Raw genomic sequence first — 12,557 nt, forward strand, 5'->3', positions numbered from 1 at the left:
GAAGAAGACACCCCCTGGGCACCCCAGCCCCGCTCGGGGCACATACGGTAAAGAGTGCCCGAGCTGGATTTCAGGTCCCTCTGCCAGGTGCCCTCATACAGGGACAGCCGGCGCGACTAGGCACCATAGCCGTGGAATGCACCGTGCCTTGCCAATCTCCCAGAACGAGAAAGGCTAGGATATAAAGACAACTTTTGGCCCATAAAATTTTATACTAAGTCCTCATTATTCTATTTTAAAATCTTATCCATTTCCAGGTTTAAGGCGGTGTAAGTCTGATTAAGTTCCTGTAGGTGTATTGTATATATTAATTGGTAAGAGTTCTATAAGGAGTGGAAATGTGATTTTTTTTATTGTTGATGTTTTAGAGGTTTCTCATACTCCATTATGAATTGTGAGGTCCAAGTTCAGAGAATGAATGGTATTTTTGTTGCTGTGGTTGTTGAAATGCAAAAAAAAAAAAAATAAAAAATCTCTAATGCTGAGGTGTTTGTGGTAGGTTCCTGAAGCTCTAGAATATAGAATTAGACCCAAGACTGTTTGGTTTGGCCCCTAATAAAGGCAAAGTCAAATACTCGAGTGACTGGGAAAATGGAACACGGTCAGTGTCGGCCAGCAGGCAGTGTTCCCTATTTGTCATCGGCTCAGAGTCCCCTGGGTCCCTTAGTGGATGCCGTCTTGCAACCAGAATTTTACACCATTACAGAAAAAGGCAGAGGGGGGCAATTAGAACTGGTTTCTGGGCTTTTTTTCTTTCCTCTATAGGGAAGTGTCTCAGCAGGAGACACCCCCAGCAGCGAACATGCTGTACCCAGAAAAGAAGAGGCCAGAGAAGATTTTCTGTCTGCCTCCCCAGAGCCCAGAGCAAAGGACAATCGGCAGAGAAAGTCAAGGCCCAAGGTCAGGAGGCCCATGAAAACAGCCAGGGGAGGGCTGGGAGATGGGTTGACAGAGGGCCCCGGGGTAGCGTCATGCCCAGTAGCTAAAAACGCCGCTTTGCTTGGCTTGCTGGTTGGGAGCCAGAGCACAAAAATGAAATCTGGCCAATTTCAAACACAAGGTTAGTGGGCTGGTCGATTTCTTTTGACATGGGGTGCTTAGAGAGGAATGCCATGAGACCAACCAAGTCAGGTTCTTTAGTCAGAGGTGGGTGAGGTGGGCGTGGTGCACTGGGCATCAGTCCTGCAGATGTCCCAGTGCTCAGGGGTACTGTCTCTTCCTCTCCCACAGGTGTCCGCGTTTTCTGATCCCACCCCACCAGCAGACCAGCAGCCTGGACACCAGAAGAGTGCGCATGCCCATAATCATCCTAGAAAGAGGCCCCGGCACCGATGCTCCCCCCCTCCCCCTCCCCATGAGTTCAGAGCCTACCAGCTCTACACGCTGTACCGGGGCAAGGACGGGAAAGTGATGCAGGTACACGATGAGCCCCGTCCAGACCTGGGACCCTCGGCCTTAAGCAAGGCTGTGCGTTTATTACTATTGCTGGGGACTAATACCCATTTTCAGTGTTGACTTAAGGCATGAGCTCTGAAGATAAACCAGGTGGCCCTCCTGACCTAAACTGCAGGTGCGCCCCCTCGCTGAGGCCCAGGCACACAGGGGCAGTCACACGGCTTTCTACACCATCCTTAGGGGACTGGATCATTTTGAGGCCCCAGAGTAGATAAAAGCAGCAAGGATTGGTACTCTCTGAAACTTCCTAATGCCTGTTGGGCTCAAGGCTTGGCCCACTGGACATCCCAGAGTTATGCCAGGAATCCGTCGGCCCCCTCCATCATCCGTATCCCCCTGGCATACTGACTGGCGCTGGATGGGGACTTAAAACCAATTTGTGGAAGGAACAAATGAGCGGATTGATTTCTTTGCTGTTCCCCTGTCAGGCACCGATCAATGGTTGTCGATGTGAACCCCTAATCAACAAGCTGGAGAACCAGCTGGAGGCAGCTGTGGAGGAGATCAGAGCAGAGCTGGGGTCCGTGCAGGATAAAATGAACACAAAGCTGGGACACATGGAGGGCAAGACCCAGCATCAGGTCAGTGAGTTGCCGGAACTCTTCAGGTCCCGCTGCCCGTACAGGAAATGGAAATCAGAAAGAGCCCTCCAGCATCCTTCTGTTCCACAGCCTCTGCCCTGAGCATTTCAGCTGGGCTGTCAGGAAGAGTTCTGGTTTCTTTCAAGCCCATTTATTCAGATTTTTAAAAATCTTTTTTAAAAATTTAAGTTCAGTTAATTAACATATTGTTGGTTTCAGAGGTATTGGTCTGTGATTCATCAGTCTTATATAATACCCAGTGCTCATTACTTCATGTGCCCTCCTTAATGTCCATCAGCCAGTTACCCCAGCCCCCACCCCACTCCCCTCCAGCCACATAGTTTGTTTCCTGTGATTGAGTCTCTTATGGTTTGTCTCCTTCTCTGGTTTCATTTTCTTTTATTCTTCTCTCTTGTCCCCCACAGTCCTCTATTTTGTCCCTTAAATTCCACATATGAGTGAGATCATATGATAACTGTCTTTCTCTGATTGACTAATTTAACTCAGCATAATACCCTCTAGTTCATCGATGTCACTGCAATGATGTCACTTGATGATTCTGGCTAAAGTTTATTAATTTTCTTTTCAAAGAAGCAGCTCTTGGTTTCACTGATCTTTTCTGTTGTTTTTATTTAGTTTCTGATTCATTTATTTCTCTCTGACATTTATTCTTTTTTTCTCACTTTGGGCTTTTTCATCTTATAGTTCCTTTAGGTGTAAGATTAGTTTTTTTTGTTTGAGATTTTGTTTGTTTCTTGAGGTAGGCCCATATTACCTAAATTTCCCTCTGAGAACTCCTTTTGCTGTGTCCCAAAGATTTTGAACTATTGTTTTTATTTTCATTTGTCTCCATATATATATATATATATTTTTTTTTCTTTTTAGTTTTTTTAGTTTGATTTCTTTGTTGACCCATTGGTTGTTTAATAGCATGTTGTTTAAACCATGTGTTTTTGGTTTTTCCATATTTTTCTTGCAGTTGATTTCTAGTTTCATACTTTATGGTCAGAAAAGGTGCTTCATATGATTTTAGTCATTTTACATTTATTGAGATTAGTTTTAACACATGATCTATCCTGAAGAATGTTCCATGTGCACTTGAATGTGTATTTTGTTGTTTTTGGATAAAATGTTCTATAAATACCTGTTAAGTCCAAATGGTCTAATGTGTGGTTCAAAGACAATTTCCTGGGCACCTGGGTGGCTCAGTTTGTTGAGCCTCTGCCTTCAGCTGAGGTCATGATCCCAGGGTCCTGGGATCAAGTCCTGCATCAGGCTCTCTCCTCCGCTGCGAGCCTGCTGCTCTCTCTGCCTGCCGCTCCCCCTGCTTGTGCGCATGTGTGCGCTCTCTCTTGCACACTCTCTATCAAATAAATAGAATCTTAAAAAAAAAAAAAAAGATAGCTTCTTTATTTTCTATCTGAATGGCTTATCCACTGATGTAAGTGGGAAGTTAAAGTCTCCTGGTATTACTGTATTACTATCAATTTCTCCCTTTATGTCTCCTAATATTTGCTTTATGTATTTAGGCGCTTTGATGTTGGGTGCATATGTATTTATAATCATTAGAATTCTCTTGTTGGATTGATCTCTTTAACATTATGTAAAGCCCTTCTTTTTCTCTTGTTCAATCTTTTTTTGTTTTTTGTTTTAAGATTTTATGTATTTATTTGAGAGAGAGACAGTGAGAGAGAGCATGAGAGGGGAGAAGGTCAGAGGGAGAAGCAGACTCCCCGTGGAGCTTGGAGTCTGATGTGGGACCTGATCCTGGGACTCCAGGATCATGACCTGAGCCGAAGGCAGTTGTTTAACCAACTGAGCCACCCAGGTGCCCCAGTCTTTGTTTTAAAGTCTGTTTCTTATGATATAAGCATTGCTACCCTGGCTACCTTCTCCCCACTCCCCTTCTGTTTGCATGGAATATCTTCTATCCCTTCACTCTTAGTCTGTGTGTGCCTTTAAGTCTGAAGTAAGTATCTTTTGGCAGCAAATAGATGGGTCTTATTTTTTTAATCCGTTCAGTCACCCCTTATCTTTTGACTGGATCATTTAATATTTTACATTTAGTTAATAATTAAATTTTATAATTAATATAATTATATATAATTGATAATTATAATTAATAATTTACATTTAATTATTGATAGGTATGTACCTATTGCCATTTTACTGTTTTCTTGTTGTTTCATAGTTCTTCTCTGTTCCTCTCTTGCTCTGTTTCCTTGATTGGTGAATTTCTTTAATGTTCTGCTTCACTTTCTTGTATGTGTGTGTGTGTATCTTAGGTTTGGGGTTTGTGTTTACCATGAGATTTCTATATAATATCCTAGGTATATAGAAGTCTATGTTAAATTGATGGTCACTTTGGGAGGCTGGGTGGCTCAGTCGGTTAAGTGACCAACTCTCTTGATTTTTGGATCGGGTCGTGATCTCAGAGTCATGAGATCAAGTCCCACATTGGGCTCTGCACCAGGCACGGAGCATAGTTGAGCTTCTCTCTCTCCCTCTCCTTCCGCCCCACCTCTCCCCACTGCCACCCTCTGCTCATGTGCACATGCCTGCTCTCTTTCCCAAAAAAAAAAAAAAAAAAAAGTCACTTAAGTTTGAATACATTAAAAAAGAACTTCATTTTTACTGACCACCTCCCATGGTTTTTATGTTATTTTGTTTCTTTTTCTTTTGAGTTTCCCTAACTAACTTTAAAGATACACTTTCACTTCTTTTGTCCCTTAACCTTCATACTAGTTTTATAAGTGATTGCTTTACTACTTTACTGTATGTTGCTTTTACTCATCAATTTTTTGTCATAATTTTCTAATTATTGCCTTTTTACTACTTTTAAAAAATCTCTTTAAAAGGTCTTGTAAGATTGGGGCACCTGGGTTAAGCGTCTGTCTTCAACTCTGGTCATGAACCCGGAGTCCGGGGATCGAGCCCCATGTCAGGCTCCCTGCTCAGTGGGGAGTCTGCTTTTCCCTCTCCCTCTCCCCTTCCCTTGGCTCCTGTTCGCATGTGCTTTTTTGCTCACTCACTCTCTCAAACAAATGAAATCTTTAAAAACATTTTCTTGTAAGGCTGTTTTAATGGTGACGAAGTCTTTTAACTTCTGTTTGGGAAAGTCTTTATCTCTCTTTGGATTCTGAAGAATAAATATTCTTCTGGGCTGAATATTGTCAGTTGTAGGTTTTTTTGTTTCAGGACTTTGAATATATCCTGTCACTTCCTCTGGCCTCAGAGTTTCTGAAAAATCCGCTGATAGCCTTATGGGCATTTCCTTAAATGTTACTACTTTTCTTTGGCTGCTTTTGAAATTCTCTTTATTTTTATTTTTTGACATTTTAATTATGTGTCATGGTGTGTATCTTCTTTGGGTTCCTTTTGTTTAGAACTCTCTGTGCTTCCTGAACCTAGGGTTTCCCTTCCCCAGCTGAGGGAAGTTTCTAGCTATCTCGAAATGCATTTTTCTTCTTGTTCAGTCTGGGTGCTTTCCATTGCCTCATCTCCCAGATTCCAGATTCATTCTTCTTCATCTCCTGGTCTGTTGGTTCCTTCTATTATATTTTTCCTTCTGTTTACTATATTCTTCATCTCTGATTGCTTCTTTTTATGTTTTCTGTCTCTTTATTGAAGTTCTGAGTTCATCCCCTTCTGTGCAACTGGTGAGCGTCTTTAAGACCATTACATTGAACCTTATCACTAGGATTAGTTACCTCTGTTTTGCTTAGTTCTTTTTCTTGCTTTTTTGTCTTGTTCTTTTGTTTGAAGCCTATTCCTCTGTCTCCTCATTTGCTTGACTTTCTGCTTTTGTTTCTATGAATGAGGCAGAACAGCTGCTTCTCCTAAACTTGAAGGAACGCTCTTATGTGTGGTCATTCCCTATGTAGAGGGTGTGTGCTTGGGGACTTCTGCTGGCTGGCACAACTGTGGCTGGTGTGGGCGGGGGCAGGATGGGTCCCCAGGATCTTTGTATTGGGGCTGTCTTAGTGGAATGCCCTGAACTAAAGTGAGTGCAGATTGGGGCAGTCCCGGGGCCCTCTGAGCCAGAGACCCCACGCAGGTGAGCGGAAGCCAAAGTGGGTACGAGGTGATGTGTTCCAGGGTGCCCTTCATGGGATGCACCCTACCACATCATCTGTGTGTGCCTTTAAGCATCTGGAGCCAAGGGGGACTCAGGCCAGGATGACTCAGAACGCTGCGTTTAGTGTGCCCTGGCAAGTCATTTGGAGTTGGAGCGATGTGGGCCTGGAGTGTTCAAGGTACTCTGAGCCTGTGTCACCTTGGCCAAACGGCTGGAACTGTCGTGAGCACTGTACCATGCTGGGGCTGCCTTGGTGGGACAGATCGGGCTGCTGAGGGTTAGGGCAGGGCTCGTTGAGGTGGCAGGATGGTGGGGGTTCCCAGGCCCTGCTCCGCAATATCAAGGTGAAGGAGGAACATAGACTCTGGTGCTTGCCAGCCCTTCTGACCCAGAGAGTGTTCCAGTGGCTGCCCTGACATTTGGCAGGTTCTGGTTCCTTTGTATTCTCGCTGCCCTCTTAAATCCTGGCTTTTTTTCTGTGCACCAGGGCAGACAAATCTTCCCACCTTCCCTCAGTACTGTCTCCACTACAGTTCAGTGTTGGGGCGGGGGGTTCCCTCTGTTACCGCGTCTCTGTCTCCTTTGCTGTTCTCTGTATGGTCTATCTTCTGTGGTGCAGAAACTGCTCCGTCATCCCCCAGGTCATCGGGAGGAATTGCTCTATAAATAGGTGTAGATTTGGTGTGTTTGTGGAGGAGACGACAGGGTCTTACTGCCTCACCATCTCGGACCATCTTTAAGCTTATGTTTAAATTTGGTAATGTCCTAGTCGTCTTGGGTTTTGGTGTGCTAATTAAGGGCAATGTACTCTTCCGTGTATGGAGTGGAACATGTAATTCAGTTTTGTCTATTACATGTTTGTTTCCCACATCCAGCATAGTTAACAGTGCTCTGTTTCAGGTGTGCCGTGGGGTGGTTCAGCAATTCCACACATCCCCCAGGGCTCGTCCCATGAAGTTCATTCCTTAACCCCCATCACCACTTTCGCCCAAGCACCACTCACCTCCCTGAGTTACACCTTAGGTTACCTTAATACTAGGTCTGCATTGGCTCAAGTTGTGGACTCACTGTGGGCTCAGTCTCTTCAAACCCTTAGGACTTTAACAAATGAGAAAAAGAAGACTTGACTACACAGAAACGGGCTCAGGGACGGTGAAAACCTAGAGTCTGATGAAGACTAGATGACACCTTAGGTTAGGTCACCTTAAGTTGTATATTTTTGCTACCAGCTTTTTTCACCTGATTTGATATCCTGAGCACTTTCCCATGTCCTTTGCTTCATAATATTCCAGCGTATTTTTTATTAGATTTTGAAATTGCTTATAGTTTTTCACTCTTATAAATAATGCCCTGATGAACATTTATGTGGGTAAACGTTTGCTTTTCAAGTTGTTTGCTCAGATTTAGGATAACTGGGTCCAGAGTTAAGAATATGTTTGGGGCGCCTGGGCAGCTCAGTCGTTAAGCATCTGCCTTTGGCTCCGGTCATGATCCTGGGGTCCTAGGATCGAGCCCAACATCAGGCTCCTTGCTCTGCGGGAAGCCTGCTTCTCCCTCTCCCACTCCCCATGCTTGTGTTCCCTCTCTCGCTGTGTCTCTGTCAAATAAACAAATAAAATCTTAAAAAAAAAAAAAAAAGAATATGTTTAAGGCTCTTGACAAATATTAGTAATCTACTTAACAGAAAAGTTGTGTGAATTTATATCCAACAGGCCGGGTAAGGATATAAATTGAGTCTCCATCTTGAACTTTTGCAGTCATTAATATTACCATTTTTGAAGCTTTTGCTGAACTGATTAAGAATATTGTTTAATTCTGGTTTCCTTGTTTGTTGGTGAGGTAGAGAATTTTAGGTTCCTCTGCTATTTGTACTTCATGGAAAGCCCCTTCAAGAAGTCTTCTCCTAGTGCCATAATATATTAGTTAAGACTGTCTTATAAATAAAACCCCCTTCAGCCAGCCTAAGCCCGGAGAGGAGTGTATTCGATAAATGCTGGATCTTCTCAAGGACCTCACTTCATTTCAAGGAGGGTGACGGACGGGGGTGTAGACTCTTTGTCCTAATTCCTGATCGCAGGTAAAGGACTCTGGGGTGGCCTGAGTCCTTCGCAGGCATCGGTCAGCCGTGCCCTGGGGCTAAGTTAGAGCAACTCCGTGACCGGGATAAGGAGGGAGGGGAGTCGGCCAATCTGAGGAGACCGGAGAGCGGCCCACAGGAAGACAGGAGGGCTGAAGGAACCAAACAGAAGGTGCTCACCGCATCTCCAGACCTTCTGCTGCTCTTTTAGTTTTTTGAGCTTCCTGTGTGTCCCTGACAGGAGACGAGCCCAGCAGCGAGCCCCTGTGGGCTGGCCCCTGCCGACAAGTTTCCTCTCCCTTGTTCGGGCCTTGTCTGAGCAGCGGAAGTTTGGCTCTCCTGGGTGTGAGGGCCCTGCAGGGGAATGTCATGATGTTGGGGAGAGCCAGGGGGGTGCGACTGAAAGGGGACAATCATTTGTTCTCTGACGCAAGCCCTTTAAGCCCCTTCCCCATCCTTCTTCACGCTTGCTTTGGTTCCTCTCAGGGAAGCCCCAGGGCGTTTGTTCATTGGACACTGGGTAAAATGCTGAGCGTTCGGCTTCTTTCGCTACCTCACAGGCAGCCACTGACGCTTCGGGTGGGGTGTTAAGAACTAATTGGAAGGGTACAGCTGCAGTCTTTTATTTTATTTTATTTTTTTTTAAGATTTTGTTCATTTATTTGACAGACAGAGATCGCAAGCAGGCAGAGAGGCAGAGAGAGAGGAGGAAGCAGGCTCCCCGCTGAGCAGAGAGCCCGATGCGGGGCTCGATCCCAGGACCCTGAGATCATGACCTGAGCCCAAGGCAGAGGCTTAACCCACGGAGCCACCCAGGCACCACCCCCGGCTGCAGTCTTTTAGAAATAGTTTTTCATTTCAATGATAGTCTTGGAAATAAGGTTCTGAAACCTATAAAAATTCTAGGTACAAGGTCTGTTGGCCTAAGTTTAAATTTACTGCGTGTTCAGTCTCTTCAGTCCCTTAGGACTTTAATAAATGAGAAGAAGAAGCCTTGACTATACAGAAACAGGCTCAGGGATGGTGAAAACCTGGAGTCTGATGGAGACTAGATGAAACAAGGGTAGAAGAGAAGTTGAGGTTTGCTTCTATTCTCTCTGGCCCCTGCTCGGTCCCCCAGAGCCCCGTCTCAGGAGTTAAGAGACCGGGACCCATCCTTAGATCGTCTCAGTCCTACGCTGTCTGCCCGTTGAATCCTAGATGCGTGTTTTGGACAAGCTGATGGTGGAGCGGCTCTCAGCGGAGAGAACCGAGTGCCTGAACCGCCTGCAGCAGCACTCGGACACGGAGAAGCACGAGGGAGAGAAACGACAGGTGAAAACCAGGATCTGTCCTTAGCTGGGTATTTACCACTCCCCTCCACTGAGATAAGACCATCACTGAAAACCCAGAGGCCCGGAGCCCAGGAAAGCATTTGTAACGTGTAACATGTCCTCTTTACAATGTCCTTTTATTCATTTATATAACGAATAGAAAAGAACATGTAGTTCAGTCCTTTTGTTGCCGAATTTTCTGGCAATAGGTGGAGACTAAACCGTTCACAGAATATGCTGGGGAAGCTGTGGTCTCTGCTTTGAATCACTTCTGTGTACTGTGCGTCTGTTGGGCATTGCTCTGTTGCTGAGCGAGGCTTGGTTCCTGCCCTTGGGGAGTTTGTCTCCCTAAGACAACATAAACTGAGTCCTTGTTGAGTGTGTGTGAGTTCATGCTCCTAAGCAGCCAGATACTCTTGATTCGTAGGATTTGGGAAGCTTTGGGTGTTAAAGGTATCTCTTGCCCTAAGCCACTCAGATTATAGAAACTGTCAGGTTTGGTGCTGGGTGAAGCTTGGTCTGCAGAGGGCAGCAGAGAAGGCTGTGTGGCTTGTGGCGGGGAGGGAGATAAGCCACAGCTTTTAGGCGGGTCAAGACGATGCTCTGAACTATCATAACTGAAGAGTCCACTCTTGATGCTTTCTTTCATAAACCACATGCGCAACTCACCTGATCATTTGTGTGGGTTTGTGTGTGTGTGTGTTTTGTTTTGTTTTCTTAGATGTCACTGGTGGATGAATTAAAAACCTGGTGCATGTTAAAGATTCAGAATCTGGAGCTGAAGCTTTCTGGAGATTCTAGGGCCTCTAGGACCAAATCCACACCATCTACTTGCGAGTCCTCTACAGGTAACGCGTGTGCAGAGAGCACCATTCCACCCAAAGGTGGTAAAACCCCCGAGATTGTTCTCTGCTGTATCCAAAGGCAGCCCCTAGGATAGGGCTGTGGAAAACACCAGATTGTAAATTCTATAGGGCTAAGGACATACGTTGCTTACCGCTGTACGTCCAGTTGCTATACAGTAGGAAAGTACTCCTATTTAAGTATTCAGACATATCTAAATGAAGGAGTAAAATAATTGTTGACTGGTGATGACAGTGTTTCAGGTACAGTGTTGATGGTGTCAGAGTAGGTCCCAAAGATGAAGAGTGAGGAATGAACATCTGTCTCCTCGGCAGGGCTCTTGCCCTGGCCCTTGGGCTACTTTCTCCTTTCTTCTCCCTGATCAGCATTTGACCTTTGTCCAACTATGTAAAGCCTCCGTGAGCAGCAGTTCCTATATTGAGGCTGCCCCAAGGTGCTAGACAGAGACATCTTTCAAGCAAAGTGTCTTCTCATTAGCCACAGTGCTTTTACTCAGTGATAATTTTGAGGACACTTAGAGCCTTTGTAATTAGGCCTCTGTGAGGAATTCTGATATGTCAAGCATATTATGTTATTGTAGACCATTTCTGGAACTGTGGTTTGTATCTTCTTTGTGCCCATAACATTGGGGAAAACCTGGGCAAATTTGTCATGCCAGGTCTCTTTATGGAACTTGGCTGGAGCTCTGGGTATAGAGAATATGACCACCTCACCAAACTGGGGCTCGAGTCAAGGAGCTAATAACTGGGGGTGTGGAAAAGGCCCAGAAATTAGGGAATGGGCAGATTCAGTATCATCAGTACATACCCAGTTCTGTTTTGGAGATCCTTGCACATCCTTAGCAATCACAAAATGATACCCAGAACCTTCTAAGCTTTCTAGCTGGCTAAAGGAAAGGCCAGCAACTTTTTTGGCTTAGATGCCACCAATGTTGTTAAGCCCTACCAAGCCAAAATGATCATCGGGGGGAAGTGAAAGCGGGGAAGGCAGAGGAAAAACTGCACATGGTGGTGGGCTCTTGGGAAGGCTGACGGTTTATAGGATTATCAGGACTCTGAAATGCCAACCCAGAGCTATAGGACTGTGTGAATGTGGTTTTGTTTTCCTTCCGAAACTAGGTGTGGATCAATCAGTGGTCACTGCAGGTCCAGTAGCAGCTTCTGACAGTTCTCCTCAGGTGGTGAGGCCCAAGGAAAAGGCCTTCAACTCCACCGCTACCCACCGACTACAGCAGGAGCTGTCTTCCTCAGACTGTACAGGCTCTCGACTGAGGAATGTCAAGGTCCAGACAGCCTTGCTACCCTTGAAAGAGGCAGCCAGAAATGATCAGCAGGCTGGGCCCTGTGTTGACAGAGGCACCCAAACCAAGAAGTCTGGGAAAAGTGGTCAGACAAGGCATCGGACCCAGCACCCAGCACCCAGCAACCCCTGTGGGCTGCCGCCACCAGCAGCAGGCAGCGAGCAGACCGCCCCTCACATTCGAGACACCTCCCAAGCTCTGGAGATCACCCAGTATTTTTTTGAGGCCGTTTCTACCCAGATGGAAAAGTGGTATGAAAGGAAGATTGAGGAAGCACGAAGCCAAGCCAGTCAGAAGGCCCAGCAAGACAAGGCCACCCTGAAGGAACATATTAAAAGTTTAGAAGAAGAACTTGCTAAACTAAGGACGAAGGTGCAGAAAGAAAACTAGGACCTGGGGAGCTGCACAAGAAGGGATTCCTGGCTTTGCAGCTCTAGAAGAGCTATGGCCAACATGTCTGTTATCGCGCACGTGGCGGACTTGCCTTTCAAAAAACAGTCGAATTTCTGAAATGTGCCAGACGCAAGCTTCCCATGCCCTGAAGTTATGACGACTTCAACAGTGAGACTGAAACCAGGGGACACTTGCTTAGTTGCAGGTTTCATTACAAATTCATAACCTCAGACCAGGGTCATCTGAGATTCAAAAGCTCAGATTAGGTGAGCCACGCTAAGCAGCTGTACGATGCGTCGAGCCTAAACCCTAAAATTCAGGATGTATGAAATAATATAAGTCAAATGGAAGAAGAAAAGCAAATCCCTTGTGAACGCTGTTGGCCGTTCCTTTGGTGCACACCCGCTGGGCCCAGAAAAGAGTATCTTTCTGTAAGAACTGAGGCTGAGATGCGCACATCCCCTTTCAGATTCCTACTTCTCAAATGCTGACCCTT

At 45.6% G+C, this 12,557-nt stretch overlaps 1 protein-coding gene across 11 annotated transcripts in view; it reads left to right on the forward strand.

Moving 5' to 3' along the window:
- ANKRD6 (ankyrin repeat domain 6) overlaps positions 1 to 12,406 on the forward strand; it is a 186,466-nt gene extending 174,060 nt beyond the window's left edge. For all 11 annotated transcript variants that reach the window (XM_032858110.1, XM_032858117.1, XM_032858112.1 and 8 more), the window contains 6 exons: positions 766 to 900; positions 1,231 to 1,416; positions 1,884 to 2,036; positions 9,392 to 9,505; positions 10,226 to 10,352; positions 11,487 to 12,406. In XM_032858110.1, coding sequence (XP_032714001.1) covers positions 766 to 900; positions 1,231 to 1,416; positions 1,884 to 2,036; positions 9,392 to 9,505; positions 10,226 to 10,352; positions 11,487 to 12,058 — 1,287 coding nt within the window. In that variant the 3' untranslated portion in view covers positions 12,059 to 12,406. The remainder of the gene's footprint in view (positions 1 to 765; positions 901 to 1,230; positions 1,417 to 1,883; positions 2,037 to 9,391; positions 9,506 to 10,225; positions 10,353 to 11,486) is intronic.
- Positions 12,407 to 12,557: the final 151 nt, after the last annotated feature.

This window comes from Lontra canadensis, unplaced genomic scaffold, assembly GCF_010015895.1.
Source record: "Lontra canadensis isolate GAN:19392208 unplaced genomic scaffold, GSC_riverotter_1.0 scaffold14, whole genome shotgun sequence".
Classification (NCBI taxonomy): Eukaryota; Metazoa; Chordata; class Mammalia; order Carnivora; family Mustelidae; genus Lontra; species Lontra canadensis.